Source organism: Aricia agestis, chromosome 1 (assembly GCF_905147365.1).
Source record: "Aricia agestis chromosome 1, ilAriAges1.1, whole genome shotgun sequence".
NCBI classification, from domain to species: domain Eukaryota; kingdom Metazoa; phylum Arthropoda; class Insecta; order Lepidoptera; family Lycaenidae; genus Aricia; species Aricia agestis.
In genome coordinates, this window is record NC_056406.1 from 11667198 (window position 1) to 11692490 (window position 25293).

General features: G+C 39.2%; 2 protein-coding genes and 1 long non-coding RNA gene across 5 annotated transcripts; 1 reads left to right on the forward strand and 2 right to left on the reverse strand.

The window, feature by feature from the left end:
- Window positions 1–1562: 1562 nt before the first annotated feature.
- Window positions 1563–6914, reverse strand: LOC121728654 (G2/mitotic-specific cyclin-B3). Of its 2 annotated transcripts, none has more exons than XM_042116888.1 (8): window positions 6768–6914; window positions 6260–6562; window positions 5716–5987; window positions 4825–5041; window positions 4502–4756; window positions 4260–4415; window positions 3709–3883; window positions 1563–2297 (listed from the first exon to the last, which is right to left on the reverse strand). In XM_042116888.1, the coding sequence occupies exons 2-8, from the start codon at window positions 6551–6553 to the stop codon at window positions 2134–2136; spliced, it is 1533 nt and encodes a 510-aa protein (XP_041972822.1). In that variant the 5' UTR covers window positions 6554–6562; window positions 6768–6914; the 3' UTR covers window positions 1563–2133. The 2 variants fall into 2 exon arrangements, with proteins under 2 accessions (XP_041972822.1, XP_041972816.1); XM_042116882.1 differs by having other exon boundaries at window positions 4825–5044.
- Window positions 6915–7688: 774 nt separating this feature from the next.
- Window positions 7689–21119, reverse strand: LOC121728219. The gene is made up of 3 exons (XR_006035765.1): window positions 21109–21119; window positions 17079–17087; window positions 7689–7922 (listed from the first exon to the last, which is right to left on the reverse strand). It is a non-coding gene; the product is annotated as an uncharacterized LOC121728219 (long non-coding RNA).
- LOC121728203 (peroxisome biogenesis factor 1) lies at window positions 10843–24716 on the forward strand. 2 transcript variants are annotated; one of them, XM_042116342.1, is made up of 13 exons: window positions 10843–10969; window positions 11192–11410; window positions 11526–12639; window positions 12736–12976; window positions 13120–13273; window positions 13788–13956; window positions 14605–14753; window positions 15630–15817; window positions 16281–16340; window positions 16687–16873; window positions 17096–17254; window positions 17735–17853; window positions 24550–24716. In XM_042116342.1, the coding sequence occupies exons 1-13, from the start codon at window positions 10877–10879 to the stop codon at window positions 24635–24637; spliced, it is 2940 nt and encodes a 979-aa protein (XP_041972276.1). In that variant the 5' UTR covers window positions 10843–10876; the 3' UTR covers window positions 24638–24716. The 2 variants fall into 2 exon arrangements, with proteins under 2 accessions (XP_041972276.1, XP_041972283.1); XM_042116349.1 differs by lacking the exons at window positions 17096–17254; window positions 17735–17853; window positions 24550–24716 and having other exon boundaries at window positions 16281–16349; window positions 16687–16813.
- Window positions 24717–25293: the final 577 nt, after the last annotated feature.

The window sequence follows — 25293 nt, forward strand, 5'->3', positions numbered from 1 at the left end:
CTTTGTAAATTAATTAAATTACTACAAAATCCATAATTAAAATTAATTACAATTAAAATATAACTAGCAAAGATTGCCAAATATGTTTACATATACAAAATATTTGCTGTCCGGTTTAAATATTCTTCTAAAATTATTGTTAAAATTAACATTATTCAAAATTATACTATTTTAAACCTTTTCTGCCATGTTTGCCATAGAAGTCACATAGCTCTAATGAATAGGTTTTACTTGTACCTACCAAATCTAGGTTTTAATGAAATCCATACTAATATTATAAATGCGAAAGTGTGTCTGTCTGTCTGTCTGTTACCTCTTCACGCCCAAACCGATTTGGCTGAAATTTTGCATGGAGATATTTTGAGTCCCGGGAAAGGACATAGGATACATTTTGTTCTACAAAAATGCACGGTTCCCACGCGATAAAAGAGTTTTGGCGCAACGGAGTTGCGGGCGTCATCTAGTATTTTTATAATACTAGATTTTTCTATAATAGTCAATGTTTTTAACAACTTATTGAACTACAACAATGACCCCTGAGTTTAAGAGGCCTTATTAAAGCAAAGGCTATTATTTATAATGCAGCAAGTAAATTTTAATTCAAAAGAGTATGCCAAGGACAGTTTTTTACAACATTATGAAAATAATGTATGTTATAATTACACTAACAATATTAACTAATACAATTTACTCATTTAATTCCGTCTACATATCAAATAACATAGGAAGACAATTTTTTAACTATGTATATTGGAATGTGGGGGATTTATTAAAAACTATTGAAGTTTTCTAGATGGTGTTTGGTGAGATTTTGGTTTATATTTTAGTATTTCGAAAATATTGATATGGCTCCAAGTTTTAAAGGATAATTTTCCTTGGGTCTTTTATATTTTCTAGCAATGATTGCTACACACTGCACACATACAACATCAATGCAATCACACATTGCTTTATGCTCAGTCTATGATTCTATTTAAGTTAAAAGGCAGTATATTATTATATTAATAAATGCACATTCAATTATAGCCTAGCGGTGGTCTTCATATTCAATACACATTTTCTTCGTAAGTCAAAGAAGAAATATCACTTTTGCAGGCATTTTTTCATTCCTGCTGTCCTTCACATTTTCTGAATGGGTTCTCGTCATTCGCAATGTTTTCATCAAAATTATTATACCAGACACACTTAAGAGTCCGGGTGCCATCACAGTTCTCATACAAACAATACCAAGATAATTTCCTATATGAGAATATTTACCATATTTGTACAAAGGGTTACTGCAAAATATTCACATACCAAAAATATGAACGATTACAATTAAGAAATTGTAATCGTTCATATTTTTGGTATGTGAATATTTTGCAGTGAATCTTTGTACAAGAACCTAGGTAATTACTATCTTAAGCTGAATAGTAACTCAAATATGGTAAATATTCTCGTATGGGAAACTATCTTGGTATTATGTTTGTATGAGAACTGCGATGGCACCCGGACTCTTATGGTGTACTACAAGAGTTCACAAAATATTTTGTAAATGAATAGACATCTAACATTTCTTTTTCTTATTTGCAATCAAATTTTAAAGATTTCCTTGGGAAATGCTTTAATATACTATTAATTAATCGATATTAATTAACAAATTATCAATTTACTAATTATTAAATCTTTTAAATAACAATACCATATCTTTTAAATTTGTGAAAGGGAAATTTACAATATTTTGGTTGGTCCAAATATTACTTGCTTATCCTTTTAACATCCTCGATCACAGGTATTAATGTTAGCCTTTGTGGTCCTTTATTTGTCCTAGTCAAGCAGTGTTTTGTTTTGGACACTCACCATGTCAATTCCTAATTAATAACATCAATTTGGAAATCGTATCAGTATCTTTACTTTTTGTAACACCGAAATACAATATTACAACAAAAGTTGTAAGCCTTTAACCTAGAATACATTTTAAAAGACCTATGAAACAATTTCGCCTTAAAAATTTCTACAAGTTATTTTTTCTCTGTGCATTTTACATTCTCAACTTTTTTTATTTCTTCACAGAGATAAGTCCAATTTCATAGGTCTAATAATTATGACACAAATTTTCATTGTTTATGGATCTCTAACTTCAAAACAACTCACTCAGCTGCTAAGATCCTTGTCCTCAATCAGCGGCAGCTTGGCCACCTCGAAGAAGATCTTATGCGAATACTTGTTGCGAACTGTGCTTATAGCTGACTTGGGTTTCTTGTGTAGAGTAGCATTCAGCGCCAAAGCCATAGGCAAAATGTCTTTCAGGGTGTATCCTGAAATAACATTAATACAAAATTTTAATATAATATTGTAAGTATATTTATTATTTATTTCCCGCAACTCTGCCCAAAATATTTATATTTTGGGCAGAGTTGCGGTTGAAATGTATGGTGCCCACGAGATTTATCTCGTGGGCACCATACATTTTCCGCAATGCGCGATAAAAAGTAGCCTATGTCCTTTATCTGTCTTCTACAGTTCTTTCCAACATCCAATTTTCATCAAAATTTTATTTGAATAGAAACTTTTATTCTTTTAGAGTTTAGTCTCCCCTATTAGGGGGGTATTACATTATCATTTATATTGGATCATTTCTATGATCATATATAGGATCCAATATATATGATCATTTGATCATATCTACATATTACATTATCATATTTCATTGATCATATTTTACGTCATATGTGGTTTCAATAGCCAATGGAGAGCGCTAACGCTGACAGGTATTGACGTCAGGGTTACTAGATCTCAGAGAATTCGATTTGTCAAAAGACATCGTCATTTTTAATACGGCTTGTTTTTTGTTATTTCAGCAAGATTATCCAAGTATATAATTAGAAAAATAATTACATTACATTATTTGAAACATATTAACGAACAAGAAATTAAAAACTCTTTTTTATATTAAATAACTGGCAACACCTCTCAGCAAATGTCAAAAATCTATGATCAAGGAAGAAATGAATCATATGTCTACAGGGTGTAACAGAAACAAGTGATAATACTTTAGGGTGTGTATGTGTTCCTTGTAGAGAATTCACTGTGAAAGTAGCAGCGCTGAAAGACCAAAATTTTTTTTCACTTTTGTATGGGGAAACTCGTGACGCTCGGGCCCTTGCCCATACAAAAGTGAAAAAAAATGTTAAAAACCCTAAAGTATTATCACTAGTTTTTGTTACACACTGTATATTACATTACAATTACATTATCCAATATCATTGACTCAATGATCTCGGATCCAATATATATGATAATCTAATATCCCCCTTAGTATCAACTGCAGCTAATTTCATTGTACTCCACACCTGCGCGTCGTCTGCGGAGATCGCGCCAGACAGCTATTCTCATGTGGTGCTCAACTCAACCATTCCAGAGATTGAGGAATACCGACAACGCACATTATCAGTCACTAACTAGATGTTGCTCTCAACTAAGTTTCGTCGAAATCATTTTATCGCGCTGAAACCATTCATTTTTTCGTAGTGAATCTTATATTTTGTCTAGGTAGAATTCATAATATAAGATGATATAAGCATGAAGAAACAATTTCGCATAATGCAATAAGTATTTAAAGTTGCTTATAATAATAACAGCATGACATGACTTTTCTGTTATAAAACACGTTGGCAAAACGATGCGAGTTGCGACGGAACAGCCATCATATATGCTTATAACACAAACCTGTGTAATACTCGAGTGTAGGGGTCCAGCGAGAGAGATTCTTCATGCGCAGCGCCAGGTAGAGCGCGGCGGCGGCGGCCAGGCTGTCGCGGGCCGGCAGCAGGGTGTACTCCAGCAGCGACAGCTCAAGTACGAAACGCGCCAGCGTGAGTGTTGGCATGGACACGCGAGCGCACTGCCGGGAAATGAAAACTGCGTGTGCATAACGTGGGACGCGACCGTCCGCTAGCTAGACACATTACACGACATAGGATCACGTGATTGTTCTTCTCGCCTGGCTATATTCTTGAAGTGGTGGTAGGCAACATTTTACATTTTAACATTCAAAGAGTATTGATCAATTACCAATTTTGGTTTAAGAAAATTGAATTATGAAAGGGCAATTATATATTGTATGATCACTTTTATCAAAATATCTTCATTTGGAAGATATTTTAATAAAAACTCGGGCACGTCAACTCTTTGCATCTACATAGTTGTTTGAACTTATAAACTAGCAGTCATAATAAAATTGCATTGCATTAAAACAGCAATTAATAAAGACAACTTACCCGGGCGTATCTTCGCAAAAATCTGTATGATAATGGAATGCCCAGATCATAGTCAATCACGCGTAGAATATTCATTTCCATCTTGAGCAACTGGTTAAGAGTATATGCGCCGTCGCAAATGTAGAGAAAATCGTCAACAAGCGGAGGAATACGCTCCTAAAGCAAATATTAATAAATCATTTAATATTTATATTAAGTATGTCATAATAATGTTAATATTATGTTCTAGATTAAGTTCTTACGTCATATTTTGATGCGATAAACAAAGCAGATGCGCCGAGCAGCTGAAGTTCTTCTTTTGTCAATTGATCCTTTTCTGCTTGCGTCTTACTGGACTTGGTCAAATACAAGTCAACTAACTTCACTGCCAAGTATAGAGTCTCGTGGTTCAATTCAAAACTCTCCTGAACTTCCACCATCCAGTCAACCAGCAGTGCTCTCATCCAAGAAGTTATACCTTTCATCCTTTGTAAGTAGTCATCAATAATGAAACTTGACTGCAATATTAAGAATATTTTTAAATATGTTTTGTATTCATTTCAATTGCAAAACAATAGGTACTCACCTCTCTACTCTTCAAGTAGTTGAATATGTCCATAGCATAATTGGAAACTTGGTAGGGGTCATTCCAGTTTTCCTTGTCAAAATCAACAACATTCTGAGGTACTGTGCGCGGAGTCTCCGGCAGTTCTATGTATGAAGAGTGTAATGTGTCCTCCAAATTGACTTTGTCTAACTTTTCACTAATCCCTTTACAGTCTTCTTTGGTCACTTCATTTGGACTGCTGAAAAGCATTCTTTGATAGTGTCTATGCTAGTCAAATATAATTTTAAGTACCTACTTAAAATTGTATTTGACTAGTCCTTATAAAGAAAATAATGTAATGTGTTAATTTGCTTTGTTGAGTTAGTAGGTATAGAATGAAGCAAGAAATTGCAATATAAATATGTTACAAAAAGATGAGTGCAAAATTTTTATTATTATTTCCTTCATGTTATCAGTTGGCTAGGACCGAATAGTTGTGCACACAATAGTTGTGTTTCCTTTTAGTACAACTATTTACATAATAATTAACCCATCGATCGTGGAATAACGAGACACAATAGCTTATCTATCGTTATCGCGGCCAGATGCGGCCGCTTAGGGCTTCATGAATTAAGATCTGAAGACCTAAGGCCAATGACCTATGATCTAAATATTATAATGAATTGTAATATACAATAAATTTTATAATCTACTTTAGACTTTATTTTAAAATAAAAAGATTGATAGCTTCATATGTTTTGTACTGCAAATGAATAAATTAAAGAATACAGTACTTAACAATAAAGTTGGTTAACAAATTAAAAGCTCAATACTCTAAGAAAATACATATTATAATATTTGTCTTTCACTGGAAGACTTGTTAATTTAGACTTACTTAAATAATTTGAAAAAAATAATAATAATACTAACATATTTTCCAATGCTGTCATATACAATGAGGGCTCAGATGTATCACTCTTGCCAGACTTTGCAGAGTTCTGACTTTGATTTTGATTCTCTTTGCTCTGCAGTTTCTCTTTCTTTTCAATATTCTTGAGAATTCCATTCTGAGCTCTAGTTGGGATTGGCTTGGGAGGATCTTTGGCGAAGTGTTTTTGTACTGTCTCAATAGCATTAGTAGCAACTTTTTGAATTTGCTTGGTCTTTGATATTTTTCCATTAACGGCTAGTGGTTTGACACTCTAAAAATTTTACAATAGTTAAATACTCAGGGGAAACCTAACACTTTATACTGTTTAACAAATTATAATGAAGATGAACACATATGTTAAAAGTTCAAAATTTTGATGTCATGCTAAATTATAGTTTTGGAGGGAAAGTTCATTGACCTCTACATTTTTGTTAAAACATTAGTCTATTATTATCCTGGACTTCTCGAGATGTCAGCTAAGTGATACTTAATAAAAGTTTCAGGCTGAAAAGATGTAAGTAATAATAATAAAGCATTAAAAACCTTAAGTGTTGGGAGAACTTTGCTCTCTACCGTGACCTTTTTTGCAGCAATTCCTTTGTCATTAGTAGCAATAGATTTGTTAAAAGCATTCGTAATATCCCCGAACGCGGCTCTCTTGGCGATCGTGTCTTTCAAAGGACTATCAGCTTTCCGCTTATTTGGTGCCTTAAGGCTGCCTTTGAAAGTTTTCAGAGTAGCCAACTGTTTACTCCTCGTTGTTATGCCCTGGCTCAAAATGCCATTTATATTTTCATTGACGCCAATTGGCTTCGGTGCCAACCGAGTTGGCGCCATTGCACTGTTCTGAAAAATTCGTTTCTTTTATCACGTGTACTTATTTAACGGGTCGTAAGTATTTTATTTTCAAATTTTAGATCAAATACATCAATAATGTTTAGATAAAACTAAAATCATTTTGAAAATGCTCCGTTCTAACGACTATTGACGGAAGCATAACAATTGAACGTCCATCAAAAACGGACGAAATGAAAATAAAAATTACACTTACGAGAATAAACGGCAACGACCGTTTTCGGGAAATACAGCTATATCTTCAAAATTCACTAAAAACAAACTTATTTTAAAAATTTCGTAAAACTAATATTGCAACCGAACAGAGCAACATCAAAAACCGTTGCAATTTGCTTTGAAGTTTGAATTTAGGGATGCGACATGCGTGAAAGTTGTAACATGCGTCTCGAGAGTCGAGACTCTCGAGTCTCGACAGTCTCGAGTAAGTTTATCGATATTCGATTATAGGCTTGAATGTTTTTCCTATTCAATTTTTTCAAGAAATTATTTCTTGTTATGTAATATAATTACAGTCAAACCAGGATAAACTAGAGTTCAAGGGAACACGATTTTATTCACGATCATAGAGGTTTCTCAATAACCCGAGTTTCTCGCTTATTCAGGTACAAGGTTAGCGTTTCTCTCTTATAGAGGTACGCAGAAACGACATGTCAAAAATTCTCGCACTATGCAATTTTATTTTATTTAGAACTTATTTACATTTAAAAAAAACCCGTCAATTTCCTTTGATTTTATTATTTTATAATAGGTGGATTCTGGTAAATTAAACTCCCTCTGAATTTCATTCCGCGATTTTCCGGATTCAAATGCATTCACTATTTTAAGTTTATCACTCAATGACAGCACTTTAATTTTTCGTTTTGACATGATACAGAACAGAACTTTCCTTCGCAATTGGTTAACCATAAACTCAGTAAGTCCGTTCGAAAAGAATGCGATAAAAAACAACGTTTTTAGCTCAATGAAATAGAATGGGTACAATATTGATGAGAAAACAATACAAAAACAATGATAGGAAGTTTAAAGAAAGTTAAGAATGAGTCATAAAATAGCAGATGTTAAAGTATTGTAGCAGATGTTCGATTTGTAATTTGTTTTCTCATTTGTTACCTACTGTGTATGTAAATAAAAAATAAACCTCGACTGTCGCTTATAGAGGTATAGAAAAGAAGCAGTCTCGCTCACAGAGGTCCATGAGAGAAAAACGACTCTCTCTAACAGAGGTTTCTGTTTCTCGCTAATAGAAGTTTTGGGCGCTTAAAATGACGGGTCCTAGCTATTACTCTCACTTATACAGTTTTCTCACTTATCCAGTTGTCACTTACCCAGGTTTAGCTGTATATGTTAATATCTAAATTAAGTACTTATCGAAATTAAGATTACTGTTTGTGTAGACAGTAAACGAATTTTATGTATAAAATTCTCGTGTCACAATGTTAGTTACCGTACTCCTCCGAGACGGCTTTACTGATTTTTAACAAATTTTATAGGGAGTGCCTCCGCTCCCAAAAATATCAGTAATGGGAACCGGCGGTATGTATACTGCCGGCAGCCGAGATATAAAACAACGGCTGCCGGCGCTGGCACTCTAAATGGGAACCGGTGAAAATGCGTAAAACGCTAGGTTCCAGTGCCGGTAAACAAATTTAAAAAAAATAACCGACTTCCAAAGGTGAAGGTTGTATGTTCGGCTGTGGATATATTAGTTTTTTGTGATTCATTTTCATCTGCCTTAGCTTTACTACCTTTTTTCAGCTACCAAAAAGTAAGATTTTGCGCCACAGTATATTCCGTGGTAGGTATACTTCCGAAAGTAGAACAGAACTTCGGACTCCTTATACATTTTACAGAGTTTCAGCTTTATTTAAAAAAGCAATATTATGCTACTATGCATTTATCAACATTTATCATCATCATGACTATCATTAAAATATGCATCCTCACATATTTTGTATTTTTTATAGTTTGCCGAATAGGCTTCCGGCGCCTATTCGGCAAACATCGCTTGTCAAATGACAGAATAATGATCAAAAACATCAGTCTTGAGCTACAAGACAACCAGCACCGGCAGCCAATTCGGCAACCAGCGCGGCGCCGCGTCAGCAGCGGAGGTGGCCCAATTTTATATGCATATTCAGTAGGTCTGAGACTTGGCTAGTACTGGCTACTTTTTATATTGATAAGTACATTTGTTTAATAAATAATAATAAATTATTACAATTCAAGACTGACGACGACCATTGTTTGTGCGACGGGATAGTGATGGACGATGCCATGATGCCATAGTACTTATTTAGTCACTTCAATAAAATAACATGGGCGAAATACTCTATATGGCAAAACAACATTTGCCGGGACTTCGAGTATAATACAAATTATTGTTTTTTTGAGAGTTTGTATTATAGAATTACCGAAAGTGACATATTTTTACTCATTAACTTTATAATATTTCTTATTTTAATAAATAAAAAGTAAACCGCTTTACTAATCCGTAATATCACGTGATCACAAACATCCATCACAGAGTGTGACGTCACGGTCTCCAAAACATTGTGTGTGACAGTGACATTTCGATGTCAAAGCCATACAAATACAAAGATTTTTGTTGTTTGGAGGACGTTTCGTCATAGCGACGCCATGATGAACTTTAGCGTTTTAGCGGGAAATTTTAAAACGAAATTAAATATGTAAATGGTTTTTTTTTTTAATTTCAGTAAGAGTGTATTTATTTTTTATATATAATTTTAGGTGTAACAAATGTACATCTGTAAAATAAATATATTTCCTAATAATAGTCTACATCCCTATTGTACGTAAATTTTTTTACTTCATCAATCATCATGATTTATGTATATTTTTTTATTAATAATTATAAGATATGTATTCAGTAATCTATTTCATAACTTGTGCTATGTCATATGTGTATATATTATAAATAATTAAAATAACATCGTTTGAGTTGGTAGAAGTAGGTACTTGAGAGTTGAGCTGAGTTTTAAACGTAATTTCAAAGTTTCAAAAATTCAAACCCACTAAGTATAATCGATTAAATAAAAATAATCGAAATTAGTTCAATTTTACTGACTCTGTGAAGAGGTCACTGGTGTAGCCTGTATTGTACTGTAGGTGTAGCCATAAAAAAAAATTACATTTGACAACAGCTGTCTTTGCCTGCCTGTGCGGTGTGCCTGTGTCAATGAATAAGGAAACAGATGGAGGCGACATAACTACAAAAAAGTGTGGCCGGCGCCATATTGCCAAGAACTAAACATGGCGGTCTATAGTGATGGGACACTCGGTTGATATTTGTCGAGGACATCGATAAACTAACATGTTATAAGTGAGCGTCCTGTTATATTATATATTATATTGATATCAAAAAAGATTTTTTTAATATTATATAAAAAAATATCATTTTTGCCTATTTGCCTATTTTGTCTCTGTGTATATATATACATAGAGACAAAATAGGCAAATATGGTTTTTTTTATATAGGAGCCTCCTTAATTTTAATAAAACTATTTAATTTATTTTAAGTTTATTAGTTATTATTTAAGTTGCCATTATTGATATCGGGCAAAAATTACCAAAAAATCGGACAAATACTAGTTGTACTCGCGCACTAAGTGTTTACAGTTTATTTTAATTTTACCATTAATTATTATTATTATTAAAGTATGTATACAACTGAGTATTTTGTGAACATTTCAAGTGCCTATTTTTTTCGCGATATATTGAGACCGATATTGATATTTTTTCAACTCGATATTTTGACAACTTCAAATATCGATGTATCGATATATCGATATTTTCTTTCAATTTCGACATTCCTATAATACGACACTTTGACAGTTTATGTACCTCGGAGAACCGGAACATAAAATGGCGGACCGGCCACAGTATTTTGATTTGGACTTTGGTAGAGACCATTAAGCCGAGTCCACTTATAAAAGCCAATGGCCTGTGTTTCTTATGTTTCTAATTTCTTATTTGTGCCAGTTATAGGTGAAGGTCACCGAGACGTATCACGTATGGTTGTTCTATGCCACCAGCACTTGCCAGTGTATTGAGACTAGTAAAGAAACGCACCTTAAGTCAATGTCATAAATCATCTGTTCACAGAAATTCCTTATTCATTGACAGAAAATAGGACAGAAATGGTTTCAACTTTTGTTTACAAAAACTTACGATTTATTTTAATTTTATATTATACATATACCTGTTTACTTCTTGTTAAGAATAGTTTAAGTTCTACATTTATTAAATTTTTAATTGATTCAGTTATCCTTCAAATATTTGTTTAAAATGTTAGGTGGCGTTCGCCTGAAAGTTACTTTTACTTATGAGCGCTCTTGTTTTGGTTATATTAATTTCAAATATTCTTCCAATAATGAACAGGTAAATTATTAAAACAATACCATTACATAATAAATTTTAAGCGTCACTAGCCGTAACCGAGTTTATGATTTTAAATTACATATATTACTGCAAATTATTCGATAGTGCTAAATTTTGTTCATAAATTTTAACCTTGCGAAATGCTTGCGAATAGTTTTTTATCGTACTTAATAATATACGATTCGTTCATATGTTGTATTTAAAATTTTATTAATTTTCCAGTCCCAGTGCATACAAATTTTGTCAAAGGAGAATCCAATTGTATTATGGGCAGTATTCAGTAACACTATTCCGGAAGGTCACATAGCATGTAATCCTATATATAGCAAGTTACTCGGTCTAGAAGAGGGCTTGGAAGTGTTCGTATCTCCATATGGTGATGTCAAAGTTTTGAACGAGCTTCATGTCGATGCTGATAGTCCAGATGATCAAGAAATTTTGGTAAATTGAACCTTCTATTTGTCATTATTATTTTATGTTTATAGCATTTCTATATTATATAAAGTTACTTCATTAATAACAACAAGAAGTTTGAGTAATATTATTATATTTTCAGGAACACAATGTGGAAATTTTGCAGTTCAGGATATTAGACCAGTTACGTTTAGTGGTGGCTGAACAAAAAGCCGTAGTATGGATATCATCATCTTTGCCCATAGTCTTTACTCCAAAACAAACTGGCATATTAGTCAATGAGAGTAGAATTTATGTGAAAGTAGATGCTTTTAATAGTATACATGGTAGTCCTCAAAACATACCTACCAACAATATAAATGATAAAGACAACACAAAATTTAATAGCATCGGCCAAATCAATGACAGCATGTTAGCTCCTTATTTTAAGGTACCAAAGCGACTAGTGTTACGGGCATTGCCAATAGATGGTGATGGCAAAAAGAATTTAATCCACCCATACTCAGTTTTTATCCATGAAGATGTGTTAGGTGATATTCCTAAAAATTTAACAGTCATTTTAGCCACCATGATGGAAATACAATCAATAATGCAAGATGATAAGGAGGATGAAGAAACGGATAATAGTAACCAAATAGATGGTATTTGTGTAGAAATAGTACCAATAGACAATGTTATATACAGAAGTCTATGTAGAGAAGTGTACAACAAAAACATTCCAACTGTACTTATTCCTAAAAATCTTAATTCAATAATAAATATAGAGAATGGTATGAAAATCATATTCACTGTACTGGGTGATACTTTAGAAAGTCCAGAGCACATAGATATAGTAACATACTGTGACAAAGTACAAAGTGAAACTGAGGTTATAGAAAAGTTTAAAAAGTGTGTAGTAGAAAACACACATTCTGGAAAAAAGTTTCTTATAAATGATAACATGGTGAAGCAGAATACACAAATAAGCAATGGTTTCCTCAGATTGAAACTTAAGCCTGATAAAATCAAGTACACCATGTTGAATTCAGAATCATTCCGACATTGTACTGTCTCAGCTAAATGTTTAAATGACGCCGATTTAGTTTTACCGAAACAGGTAACTTCAAACTTGGATTATGACTACAAAAATTACTGCAGAACAATGCAATCTAACCAAAAATTGGTGGAGAAAATAATATCACACATAAATTTTGAAATTCATAGAGAGGCAAATTTTAAAGGAGTATCAGAAATCAAAAGTAATATTTTGATAACAGGTTTGTTAGAACATGAACACTTTTATTTTAGTTTTACACAAAATTTATAAAACTAATGTGTTACATGTTTTATTAAAAAAAAAAAAAAAACTTTAGGTTCCAGCGGTTGTGGCAAATCAGCAATTTGTCATATTGTCCAGAAAGAAATAACGTTTTGGTCCCATTTGCTACACTGTCGGTCCTTGAAGGGTCGGAAAGATATTCCGGAAGTCATAGGTAAAGCAATACTAATGTGCCAAGAGCACAGTCCGGCTGTATTAATTTGTGACGATTTTGACTCCCTGGTTCCACCTAACTTAGAGGGTACATCACCACAGGACATTGCTTACTATCAAAGGTACATATATTGCGATAATTTATATTTGATGTATACAAATAACAATATCCCATATATTCTACAACTTATAAGTTTTACATTATCACTATAATTTAAATTGTGTAGCATTCTTCATAATATAAAAGTTTTCAGTTTTGTTTTAGGTTAGCGGTGTGTATAAAAAAAATGTTGCAGACATGTGTCGGTGTGTGCGTGCTGCTGACGGCGGGCAGCATCAAGGAGCTGCACCCCACACTTCGACAGTTCAACGGAAAACCACTTTTCACTGCACAATTTGATGTGCCTGAATTGAACCAAGTATGTATAATTGTATATCAGACACTTGGCGTGACTGCACTGCAGCGACGCGACAATTCATGTCCTTTATATAGTGTTTGACTACCGTGTCGCGTGGTTCCACTACCGCGTTGTGCGGTTTAGGTAATACGTAATAGTAATATTAATATTTACTGTGCCGTGATATTAAGTAAAAATAAAGGCGATTCACCTGGAACTTTTTGATTCACATAAACAACTACGCTATTGATATTATTACCGAATCATTACAATTTGCAACCTAAAAACCTTAAAAATGAAGCATATCCCTCTTTGGAAGGCTGACAAGTGGCAACACATTTTTCTTTTTTTTGCTTCATTGTAGTTGGCTAAAAAAGCTTTGGGGCCTGTTTCACCACTTCCTGATAAGTGCCGCCTGCCGGATAGGCTATCCACAGCTTATCTGACAAATACTCCATGCTCTATCTGAGTTAAGTTGTGGATATCATATCCGGTACATATCAGGAAGTGGTGAAACAGCCCCATAATGTTTCAGGATGAGAGAGCTGAACTTTTCAAACACTTGCTAAACGACAAGATAAGAGAGACATTCCGGGTAGAGGAGGATGATGTCACGAGGCTCGCCATGGATACGCCCGGTTACAACGTCCGGGACATCGTCGATTACTTCAATAAGAAAGTGTTTAAAGCTATTAAGAAGAAAAGTAAGGATAAGTGGCAAACAATGTTAACTAATTAGTAATTTGATTCCACACAAATAAAAATACCAATGTGTATTATGTACCACCGAGGAAATTGAGTCATAGGCAGTTGACATACCCACCTCATTTGGCCGGATCATGTCAATTTAATTTTTTTTATGAAATAAGGGGGCAAACGAGCAAACGGGTCACCTGATAGAAAGCAACTTCCGTCGCCCATGGACACTCGCAGCATCAGAAGAGCTGCAGGTGCGTTGCCGGCCTTTTAAGAGGGAATAGAGTAATAGGGGAGGGTGGGGATGGGATGGGAAGGGAATAGGGGAGGGTAGGGAAGGGAATAGGGTAGGGGATTGGGCCTCCGGTAAACTCACTCACTCGGCGAAACACAGCGCAAGTGCTGTTTCACGGCGGTTTTCTGTGAGAACGTGGTATTTCTCCGGTCGAGCCGGACCATTCGTGCCGAAGCATGGCTCTCCCACGTGTTAATCTGTCGGATGGGTTTGACATAACCCGACCAAATAACGTAGGTCCCCCACTTAAATTATCCCATTTCATTACAGACACGCCAATTGAACGCGATGTCTTTGCCATATCCCATTTTTGCCTTTTTGATACTGAACTTATCTTTTTAGCTTTATTTATCTTTTTTAGAAGCCCATGCAGAGGAGCCAAAGCCCCGCCTAGTGGAAGACGCGGCTAAGGACGAGGAGAAGTCCAAAGCGTTTGACATCTGGGGGCCGGTCGGCGGGCTGGATGATGTCAAGCAACAACTCACAGAGTGTATATTCTGGCCGTTAATGGTATGTTTTTATTGCTGTGATAGCTGGTTATTGTTGTTCAAAGTTATATCATATATGATGGTGTGTACCAATGAAAACAATCTAAGAACTCACTATCAGAGAAGTTGATTTCTAAGCAGATGGCGGATGGAGTAATTCGGTCGCGTTACGTCAAACCCATCCGACCGATCACAGCTAACATTGAATATATCTATTCAATGTTAGCTGTGATCGCTCGTTGGGTAAGTCGATCAAATGACGTGGGTCTGTCAACTGCCTAGGAATCAATTTCCTCGATGGTACATTATACGGACGCTCATACGGTAAAGGAAAAAATCATAAGGAAACCAGAAGGACTCCTGGTAACCTTGTGGTTTCCTCATGATTTTTTCCTGTTGACCAGTTTACTTCTTTGACCGACTGTCATGTTGTAACAGTACCGTATGTGCTAGGGGAAACCATGCGAACATTTAAAAACGTGTCACAAGCACTGCATTATTCGACTGGTTACTTCACACAGAATATGATGATGTACTTATATACAGAATATACAAATATGTACTGTATTTATCATTCACAATGGATGCTGAGGCCTTTATCATACTAGCAGCTGGCGAGCGGATTTAGGGTGGAGCGGGCTCGCAGCGAATACATCGCGGCTAGATACGCATCAAAGACGTCGCGGTTACGTGTCAGATACGCAACGTTCTTATCGCGAGTTTATACAAAGGACAGATCTCTGGTATTTTGTTGCGCATTCGCGACGTTCTCGCCGCGGGTTCGTTGCACGTCCGCGGCATACTTGCTCTGCCTTTGCTCCGCCCAAAATCCGCTTGTCAACCGCTAGTATAATAAGTTAATAAGGACCCGATGCCTTAACTTTTATTGTTTTGTTAGTACCCGGCGTTGTTCCCGTCGCGCGGCTGCGGCGTGCTGCTGTACGGCCCGCCGGGGTCGGGCAAGTCGCTGCTGGGCTCGTGCCTGGCGCGGCTCGCCGGCGTCAACATCATCGTGGTGAAGGGGCCAGAGCTACTCAGCAAGTACATAGGCCAGAGCGAGCGCGCCGTGCGGGACGTGTTCGACAAGTGAGTGTGTGACGTCATCAGTGTGTATTGTGTATGTCATCAATGATAGTTTATAGTATGTTGCCATACTATAAACTATCATTGATGCAGTAATTGATAGTTTTGGAAAAAAGTGGGCTACATGAATGGCAATTTCTAATCAGCAACAGAATAATTATTGTATAATATATAATTCTATACATTAAAATGTATGTATAGAATTCTGGTGTCTGGGTTATTGTATTGAAATTTTGTGTGCCTTATTCTGTGGGTCTGAGAATATCCCAACATATATTTTTCATACTCAAAGCAACATTGTAGCATACCAAACAGCGCACAGACCTGAATCGTGCCTATTAAAGTTTCTAAAATCATGAGCGTCAAAGATCACAACCGCTCGCTTGGTCGGCTTTCAAGCACATGCCAACACCGTGTATGGCAAAACAACGTTTTATTATTTGATAATGTTTGTTTGTGTTTTTAGGGCCGAGATGCGGAGACCGTGTATTCTATTCTTCGACGAATTCGACAGTCTCGCCCCAAAGTAAGTATTGTAAGTAACATTTCATTTCATTCAAAGTCATTTTCAATTGCAGTCGCTCACGGTTGATGCCGTATCGCAGACGAAGTATGTCGTGTCGTAATCTGAACTCCAACCGCATGCCACGTACTTACATTGAGCCGTGCTATTGTCTGTTTCACTCGCACCCGAAACATATTGCTATCGCGCTCCTACAAACCCTGATAGGAATGTATTTGTGCTGTATACTAATTTAATATGTTGTTATAATCCGTCGTGGTTTATGTCCTGTCGTCGACGATCTATATCGAGTCGTATTATACATAAGCGAGTGAAAGAGACAAGCAACAAGACTTACTTCTTTTCAAAGACGTGGCCACGACTCGACCGGTGTGACGGACCGTGTGGTGAACCAGTTGCTTGCGCGGCTGGACGGCGCGGAGGGCGCGCCCAGCGGTCCCGTGCTCGTCGCCACGTCGCGCCCCGACCTGCTCGACCCCGCGCTGCTGCGCGCCGGCCGCATACAGACGCACATCTACACGCCGCTGCCCGACCAGGTATGACAGACCGCGTGTGAACCGGCTGCTGATGCGGCTGGACACAGCGCTGCCCGACAAGTTATTGCGTTATTACTGTTATAATTCACGCCATTATCACGTCAATTTCGGGCTGTGATCACTTCGGCCATGACATTAAATAAAACCTAGATCAACAAAAAATACTCTTCTAGTAATAAAACATTTTAGTTTTTACCCAACTAACCTAACATAACTTTCCAGCGGGGTCGTCACGAGGTGCTCAAGACTCTCTCGACCAGTGTGTCGTTGGACGAGTCCGTTGACTTGGCAGCTCTGTCGGAGCGGACGGAGGGCTACTCGCCCGCGGACCTCAAGGCGCTGCTCGTGACTGCGCAGTTGGGCCGACTCGAGCGACAGCTGGTGAGATTTTTACGCTTATTTTAGCATAGACTGCTAAATAGTTTCAAAATTAATAACCCAATTAAGCCCAATTAATCAAAATATCCTCCCTGTGTTTAACGAGAATAACCAGAAACATAAAAGTAATTTTATAATGATATTCAACAGACTAGTGCAACTGAAACGTGATAGAAACACGAAAGCAATTTTTTTGTACCGTAGTACGATACAAGTCACACGCAGGGCCGGATTTATATTTGCCGCCCCTATGTACGAACTCTGCCGCCATTCTAGGACGCTGCCGCCCATAGGCCATGGCCTATATTACTGCTTATACATAAATCCAAAGCTGGTGACACGGAGTACGTTGGCACATATACCTAAAGGCTAAAGTGATATACATTTTGAACACACGAACATAATATCGTTGTGTAAATTATTTTTCATTGTAATATAATACCACTGCAAAAAGAAATTAACTAATTAAACAGTATTTTGCAGGTAAACAGCGAGAACAGGAACGTGGAGTCGGTGGTAGTGGGTGAGGAGGACATTGCCATCGCGCTGGAGGAATCCAAACCCTCGCTCACAAGGGAACAGAGGCTGTTCTATGATACCATGTAAGTTACATTTTTAATATTTTGCACCCCCAATTCGTTTGTAATGTTGTGCATATTCTCTTTAGATCAAAACTACTCTATGTTCTTTCCCTTTCCATTGCGATCTTGTCTTTTGAGACGTTTTTGGATCGCATGACTGCCTGCATAACATGGTTAAAATTGTTTGTGCTTAAAAAACTTTAGTATGAAACAGCTGATTTTCTTTTCAAGTGGAAAGGTTCCTTCCACTCCTTCCAAAATTTGTTTAAATTCAAGAATATTGTTACGGTACATGGTATACGGACACGTGGTGCGCAATTACATACTCGAACCTTCTAGGAAGGTCCAATGTTTGTTTACGTGCTTACCCTTTATTTGTTAGCGTGTTTGAATTTAGACCTTATGACTGAGTCCATAAGGTCTAAATTAAATTCAACTTACTGCACTTATCGCAAGGACGGCAGTTTTATTGTGGCACATTCCCGAGCCTCCAGAAATTTCCCACGGTTGTTTACTTGTTTACGTGAATCGGGAAATTTCTGGAATTCGTCTCGCCATATAAAAAGAGCCGCAGGCAAGCCCGGCAATTCAGTTCCTTTCGAGCTATCATCGAGGCGATTTCGGAGTGATCAATAGTGAGTGAACCAGTGAAACCTGCGACTTGGCTACGACCTAGGACAGTGATAGTGCTTAGTGATTGGACCTAGTGATTTGTGTTTGGACTTAGTGCTAAGTTTTGTGACCTAGTGTTTAGTGCAGTGTTAATAAAGTCTTCAAGAGAGTCACCAGGTCTTTCTCTCCGAATCCTCGAACCCTAGCACGTAACAACTGGTGTCAGAAGTGCGATTTGGAGATGCCATTGACTCCGAGAGAGGACTTCAAGGGGAGTGTCAGGACAAGGGCGCAGCGAGCTGCTGCCATTGACTCCGAGAGAGGAGTTGCGGAGGCCACACCCACTGGGGACCAAGCTCCGCCCACTGAGGGACAGGCCCCACCCACTGGCCCCGCCCACATGGCTCCGCCCACTGGCCACGCCCACCAGGCTCCGCCCACTTTGGCTGAAGACACGCCCACTGGCTCCGCCCACCGGAACACGCCCACTGGCCACGCCCTTCAGGCTCCGCCCACTTTGGACATGGCCACGCCCACTGGCTCCGCCCACCAGGCCACGCCCACTCAGGCCACGCCCACTAGCTCCGCCCACCGAGCTCCGTCTGCTCAACCCCTGCCTACTGGCTCCAGCCACCATGCATCGCCCGTAGCTTCTGCGGCCCCTCAAGTGGCTCCCCAATTACAAAGCCTAATTGAGTTAATTCAGGCTTTACAAGAGTCACAAGACCGCAAGTTCGGCGCTTTACAAGAGTCACAAGACCGCAAGCTCGGCGCTTTACAAGAGTCACAAGACCGCAAGCTCGGCGCTTTGCAAGAGTCACAAGACCGCAAGCTCAGCGCTTTACAAGATTCTCAAAGAGCTGAAATTCACGCTTTGCAAGAGTCACAAGACCGCAAGCTCGGCGCTTTGCAAGAGTCACAAGAGCAACAAAAGGACCTCCAAGAGAAAGCGCTTTTAGCTATAAAGGATGTCAGTGACACGGTGACTAAGCTTCGTAAAGATGTCGACGTAATGGACGAACGAGTTACGGGGTTAGGAGTGGATATGGAAAATGTGAAAACTGGCCTCACAGAACTACAGAAGTGGAAAGTGCGCGTGGAAACCACAGGAATCGCGACGTCTAGTGGAACTTCCGTAGTGGTACAAGGACCAAGAGTTAAAGTGCCACCATACGACGGTACTACTTCTTGGAACGCTTATCGTCAGCAATTCCAGACGGTTGCTTCTGCCAACGGATGGAATGATGAACAATGCCTGACCGCTCTCACAGTTGCGCTCAGAGGGCAAGCTTTGTCGGTCCTAGAAGCGCATACAGGAAATGGGTTTAAAGACCTGATGGAGGCACTTGAATCCAGATACGGGGAGCGACACCTGGAGCACGTGTTCCGTGCCCAACTGCGTGACAGAGTCCAACGCCCAGGAGAAGGACTACAACAATGGGCGTTGGAAATAGAAAAACTGGTCAAGAAGGCACACCCAGGAGCCGATTCCAAGATGATCGACACGAACATTGTGCAAGCATTTGTCGACGGAATCAGGGACCTAGAGGTCAGAGCTGCAGTGAGGCTACGTCACCACACCTCGCTTAAGGAAGCATTGGCGCATGCTTTAGAGGTCGAGGCTGTTCGGCGTGACATACGGCAGACATATAAGATCCGCGAGGTCTCTGAGGAAGTCAAGGAGGTTAAGGCTCCTACGAAGAGAAGTTCTGGAGCCATGTGCTACAAGTGCGGCGAGAGGGGCCATCTTCAGCTTAACTGCCCGCAGAAAGAGACCCAAATGGCAAGGATGAAAATGCTCGAGGAACGTCTGGAACAAATGGAGGAGCTGCAAAAGCAAGGGGCCTCGTTCCCTGCCCGTGATCAGGGAAACGAATAAAAGCCAGGACTAAGGGGCGAGTGCTGGCTGACACGGAGGAAGCCCCGATAACGGTTGTTTCCCAAGCAAGCAGCGGGAATAGTCTGGTGATTCAGGGGACTATTAACGGGACGGACTGCAAAATGACTCTAGACACAGGAGCCTCTAGAACAATAGTGAACCCAAATTTGATAAAAGCCGCAAGGAGGCGCAAGAGGAGAATTAACTGTCGGCTTCTTACCGCCTCCGGTCAGCCAATACCCGTCCTGGGAGAAATGTCAGTTACGATGAATGTGGGGGAGTCCTCATACCCTCATAACGTTATCGTGGCTGAGATTATGGATGATTGCATCTTGGGTTTGGATTTCATGAAGAAGCACAACTGCAGAATTAATGTCGCTGACGGAGTTTTCAAGTGTGGTGAAGAAGAAATTTTCATCCTTGGAGGCGCCTGCGGGAAAGTTGAATGTGTAAAGAAAGTCATAATACCTGGACGTGCGGAAACTCGGGTGCTGGTGAAACTACCGCCAGCTGGAAAGAAGAAGTCAAACAGATGCGTGTTAATCGAAGACACACCTACCAAGACATCAGCGCAAAAATTGATGACGGCAAGAACCCTTGTTAGTGGAAGCAGTAACGCTGTGGTCAGAGTTTTGAATCTTGGTGATCGCGAGATCTGCTTGAACAAAGGTGACGTCATTGGAAAGTGCGAGGAAGTTGTCTGGATGAGAAAGTGTAATTCGATCACAGGCTCAGACTCAGCAAGCACCAGCAACTATGGAATAGTGACTGAGCTACTCGATGACTGCAAGAGTAATCTGACTTATTCGCAGAGCATGAAAGCTAAGAAGTTTTTACAACGCCACGCGAATATCTTCTCCAGTCAGGAAGGCGACCTTGGAAGAACGTCGATGGTTCAGCACAGGATAGATACCGGAAGCGAGAACCCAATTCGTCAACGAGCAAGACGGATACCCATTGCAAAGGAAAAAGAAGTTGAAGGCCTTTTGGAGGACATGAGAAGGCATAAGATCATTGAACCGTCTGCAAGTCCGTGGTGCTCACCGGTTGTATTAGTGAAGAAGAAAGATGGCAGTACAAGATTTTGTGTGGACTACAGACGTCTCAATGATGTCACCAAGAAGGACAGTTATCCATTACCTCGAATTGACGACACTCTGGATACCTTGAGTGGCATGAAATGGTTCTCGACCCTGGACCTGAAATCTGGATACTGGCAGGTGGAAATTCATCCAAAAGACAAAGAGAAGACAGCTTTCTCCACCGGTAAAGGTTTATGGCAGTTTAACGTCATGCCCTTTGGATTGTGCAACGCACCTGCCACATTTGAGCGACTCATGGAGTGTGTACTGGCAGGCTTAGTTGGAGAGGCTTGCTTAGTCTACTTGGACGACGTCATCATTGTTGGCCGCGACTTCGAAGACCATTTGCGAAACTTAGAACGAGTTTTCGCCAAAATAGAGGGAGCCAAATTAAAGTTGAATCCGAAAAAGTGTCGTTTATTCAGGAGTAAGGTGAACTATCTCGGCCATGTTATCTCCAGTGATGGAATTCAGACGGACCCGGAGAAACTAGAAGCAGTCCAAAATTGGCCAACCCCTAAGAACAAAACCGAAGTGCGGGCATTTCTCGGCCTATGCTCCTACTACAGGCGTTTTGTTAAGGGATTCTCAGAGATAGCCAAGCCATTACATCGGCTGACAGAAGATAAACGACAGTTTATTTGGGACGAGACTTCCGAAGATTCTTTTCAGAAACTAAAGAAACATCTGTGTGAAACACCAATCCTGGGGTATCCACAACCTGAAGGTCAGTTTATAGTCGATACGGACGCAAGCAACACGGCCATTGGAGGGGTGTTATCTCAAAAACAGGGTGAAAGAGAAGTTGTAATTGCATATTTCAGCAAATCTTTATCTAAGCCAGAGAGAAACTACTGTGTGACAAGAAGAGAACTCTTGGCTGTCGTAAAGACGCTACAACATTTCAGCAAGTATCTCATTGGCAGACAGTTTTTACTGCGAACTGATCACGCAGCCTTGAAGTGGCTACTACAATTCAAGAACCCAGAAGGCCAAGTAGCTCGATGGATTGAACAACTCCAGGAGTATGACTTCAAGACGGAACATCGCAGCGGAAAGGCACATGGGAATGCCGACGCACTTTCGCGAAGGCCGTGTTCGGAGGACTGCAAACATTGTGTTAAGCAGGAATCTAATGAAGTAACATTAAAGTTAACGAAAACAAGTCCTTTGGGCCCATGGGAGAATGATGCTATGAGGGAGGCTCAAGAAACAGATGACGACCTTCGGCATATCATCACATGGAAGAAACGGGGTGATGAAAAACCAATCTGGAGTGAGGTTGCACCCACTGGCGCTGTCACTAAGGCGTACTGGGCGCAATGGGACAGTCTAATTCTTCAAAATGGAATACTTTACCGGAAATGGGAGAAGACTAACGGTAGAGAGTTCCATCTTCAGATAGTGGTCCCAAGAACGAGAGTACCGGATGTTCTCCGTGAAATGCATGATGGCGTATGAGGAGGTCATTTAGGAGTAAAGAGGACGTTAACAAAAGTGCGAGAACGATTCTACTGGTTGCATTGTCGAGACGATGTACAGGATTGGTGCCGCAAATGCACTACTTGCGCTGCAGTGAAGGGACCACAGACAAGGAGCCGTGGGAGCCTGCGCTTGTATAACGTTGGCGCACCGTGGGAACGAATCGCAGTTGACGTAGCTGGGCCATTTCCCGTGACGGAATCGGGAAACAAGTATTTTATGGTCGTCATGGATTACTTCACCAAATGGCCCGAAGTGTTCGCCATACCAAACCAAGAAGCTACAACAGTCGCTTCTAAATTAGTCGAAGAAGTGATATCTCGGTTTGGTGTGCCTCTGGAAATCCATTCTGATCAGGGCAGGAATTTCGAATCGCAGGTCTTCCAGGAAGTGTGCATAATTTTGGGAATGCATAAAACGAGGACCACCGCGTACCATCCACAGTCTGATGGAATGGTTGAGAGATTTAACCAGACCCTTGAGAGGCATTTGGCGAAATTGGTAGATGACAAACAAAAGGACTGGGACAAGTATATACCGCTCTTCCTTCTGTCGTACCGTACCGCCGAGCATGAGAGCATAAAAGCTACCCCGGCGTATGTCAATTACGGTAGAGAACTGCGAGTACCAGTAGACCTCTTGACAGGAGGGTCACCGGAGGAACCGAAGACCGTACCAGATTATGTCTGCGATTTAAGGGAAAAGATGCGCTATATACACGCCATGGTTCGGGAAAATGGGTTACAGTCAAGTGAGAACATGAAGACCAGATACGACCGGAAATCGAATACAAGCGGCTTCGAAGAAGGGTCACTGGTGTGGCTGCATAACCCAACTCGCCGAAAAGGCAAATCTCCAAAGTTGCAGACCAAGTGGGACGGCCCATACAAAGTGGTTACCCGATTGAATGATGTGACTTACAGGATTCAAAAGCAACCAAGAGGGACATTCAAAGTGGTACACATAGACCGTCTGGCGCGTTACCATGGCAGTAACAATGATGCTCGGGACGAGCATCTCTAAGAGGGGAGTAGTGTTACGGTACATGGTATACGGACACGTGGTGCGCAATTACATACTCGAACCTTCTAGGAAGGTCCAATGTTTGTTTACGTGCTTACCCTTTATTTGTTAGCGTGTTTGAATTTAGACCTTATGACTGAGTCCATAAGGTCTAAATTAAATTCAACTTACTGCACTTATCGCAAGGACGGCAGTTTTATTGTGGCACATTCCCGAGCCTCCAGAAATTTCCCACGGTTGTTTACTTGTTTACGTGAATCGGGAAATTTCTGGAATTCGTCTCGCCATATAAAAAGAGCCGCAGGCAAGCCCGGCAATTCAGTTCCTTTCGAGCTATCATCGAGGCGATTTCGGAGTGATCAATAGTGAGTGAACCAGTGAAACCTGCGACTTGGCTACGACCTAGGACAGTGATAGTGCTTAGTGATTGGACCTAGTGATTTGTGTTTGGACTTAGTGCTAAGTTTTGTGACCTAGTGTTTAGTGCAGTGTTAATAAAGTCTTCAAGAGAGTCACCAGGTCTTTCTCTCCGAATCCTCGAACCCTAGCACGTAACAATATATTCATTCTGCCAAACCTGCAAGTAGAATAAATTTTCACCCTGTACACTCTATGTAAGTAATAATTTCTTTGTTTCAGATACAAAAGATTTCGAGGAGAAAAATTAACAACAGAACAAAGACTAGTCGCGCGGCAGATGGAGAGGGAGAGGGTTACTTTGGCTTGAAAAATTGTTTCTTCAGTATAATCTACTTATTGGGGCATATTACACGCATCAATATTGTCACGATTCCGTAATAATATTGATAATGTAATAGGCCGAATCGCAGTATCACAGTACACTTGTGAATCGCGTGATACTAAAATCATGATAATATTGATGCGTGTAATACCTGCCACTGAGTACTTATTTAATTTTTTATTATTTTTGCTATGTATTTTATTATTGGGCTAAAGTTATACATAATTTTTGGGGTTTACAATGATGTACCAATCACTGCAAGTGCTATGAAATGTTTGGGAGCTTCCCTCTTATACCAAAGGCTTTGTGCTAGAATAATGTAGTATCTAAAGTATAAGCATATAAATTGAAAAATGCACAGGAACACATCGGCTAATGATCATCAATTATTTTAGTCTTTCAAGTCGTAATTAATTACTGTATTTTTCAAACACATTAGCTGACGTTGATGAGTTACAAATGAAGACGATCTTGATTTAGTTAACCAATAAACCAATATATGTACCTAATATAATATAGTAGCTTGACGCATAGGCGTACCCAGGTAAGGGGGGCAGCTGCCCCGCCTGGAAGACAAAATAAACGTCAATTTTCCTGGCAAGTGGGAATTAAAAACGTGTTACCTACTCTGCGCAAAATAA

Coding starts and splice junctions, on each gene's coding strand:
- LOC121728203 (XM_042116342.1), top strand. CDS start 10,877: ATGTTAGGTGGCGTTCGCCTGAAAGTTACTTTTACTTATGAGCGCTCT. Junction 15,818..16,280: donor GTGCGGGACGTGTTCGACAA/GTGAGTGTGTGA, acceptor TTGTGTTTTTAG/GGCCGAGATGCGGAGACCGT. Junction 16,874..17,095: donor ACACGCCGCTGCCCGACCAG/GTATGACAGACC, acceptor ATAACTTTCCAG/CGGGGTCGTCACGAGGTGCT.
- LOC121728654 (XM_042116882.1), bottom strand. CDS start 6,553: ATGGCGCCAACTCGGTTGGCACCGAAGCCAATTGGCGTCAATGAAAAT. Junction 5,988..6,259: donor AAGTTCTCCCAACACTTAAG/GTTTTTAATGCT, acceptor TAAAATTTTTAG/AGTGTCAAACCACTAGCCGT. Junction 4,757..4,824: donor ACTACTTGAAGAGTAGAGAG/GTGAGTACCTAT, acceptor TTAATATTGCAG/TCAAGTTTCATTATTGATGA.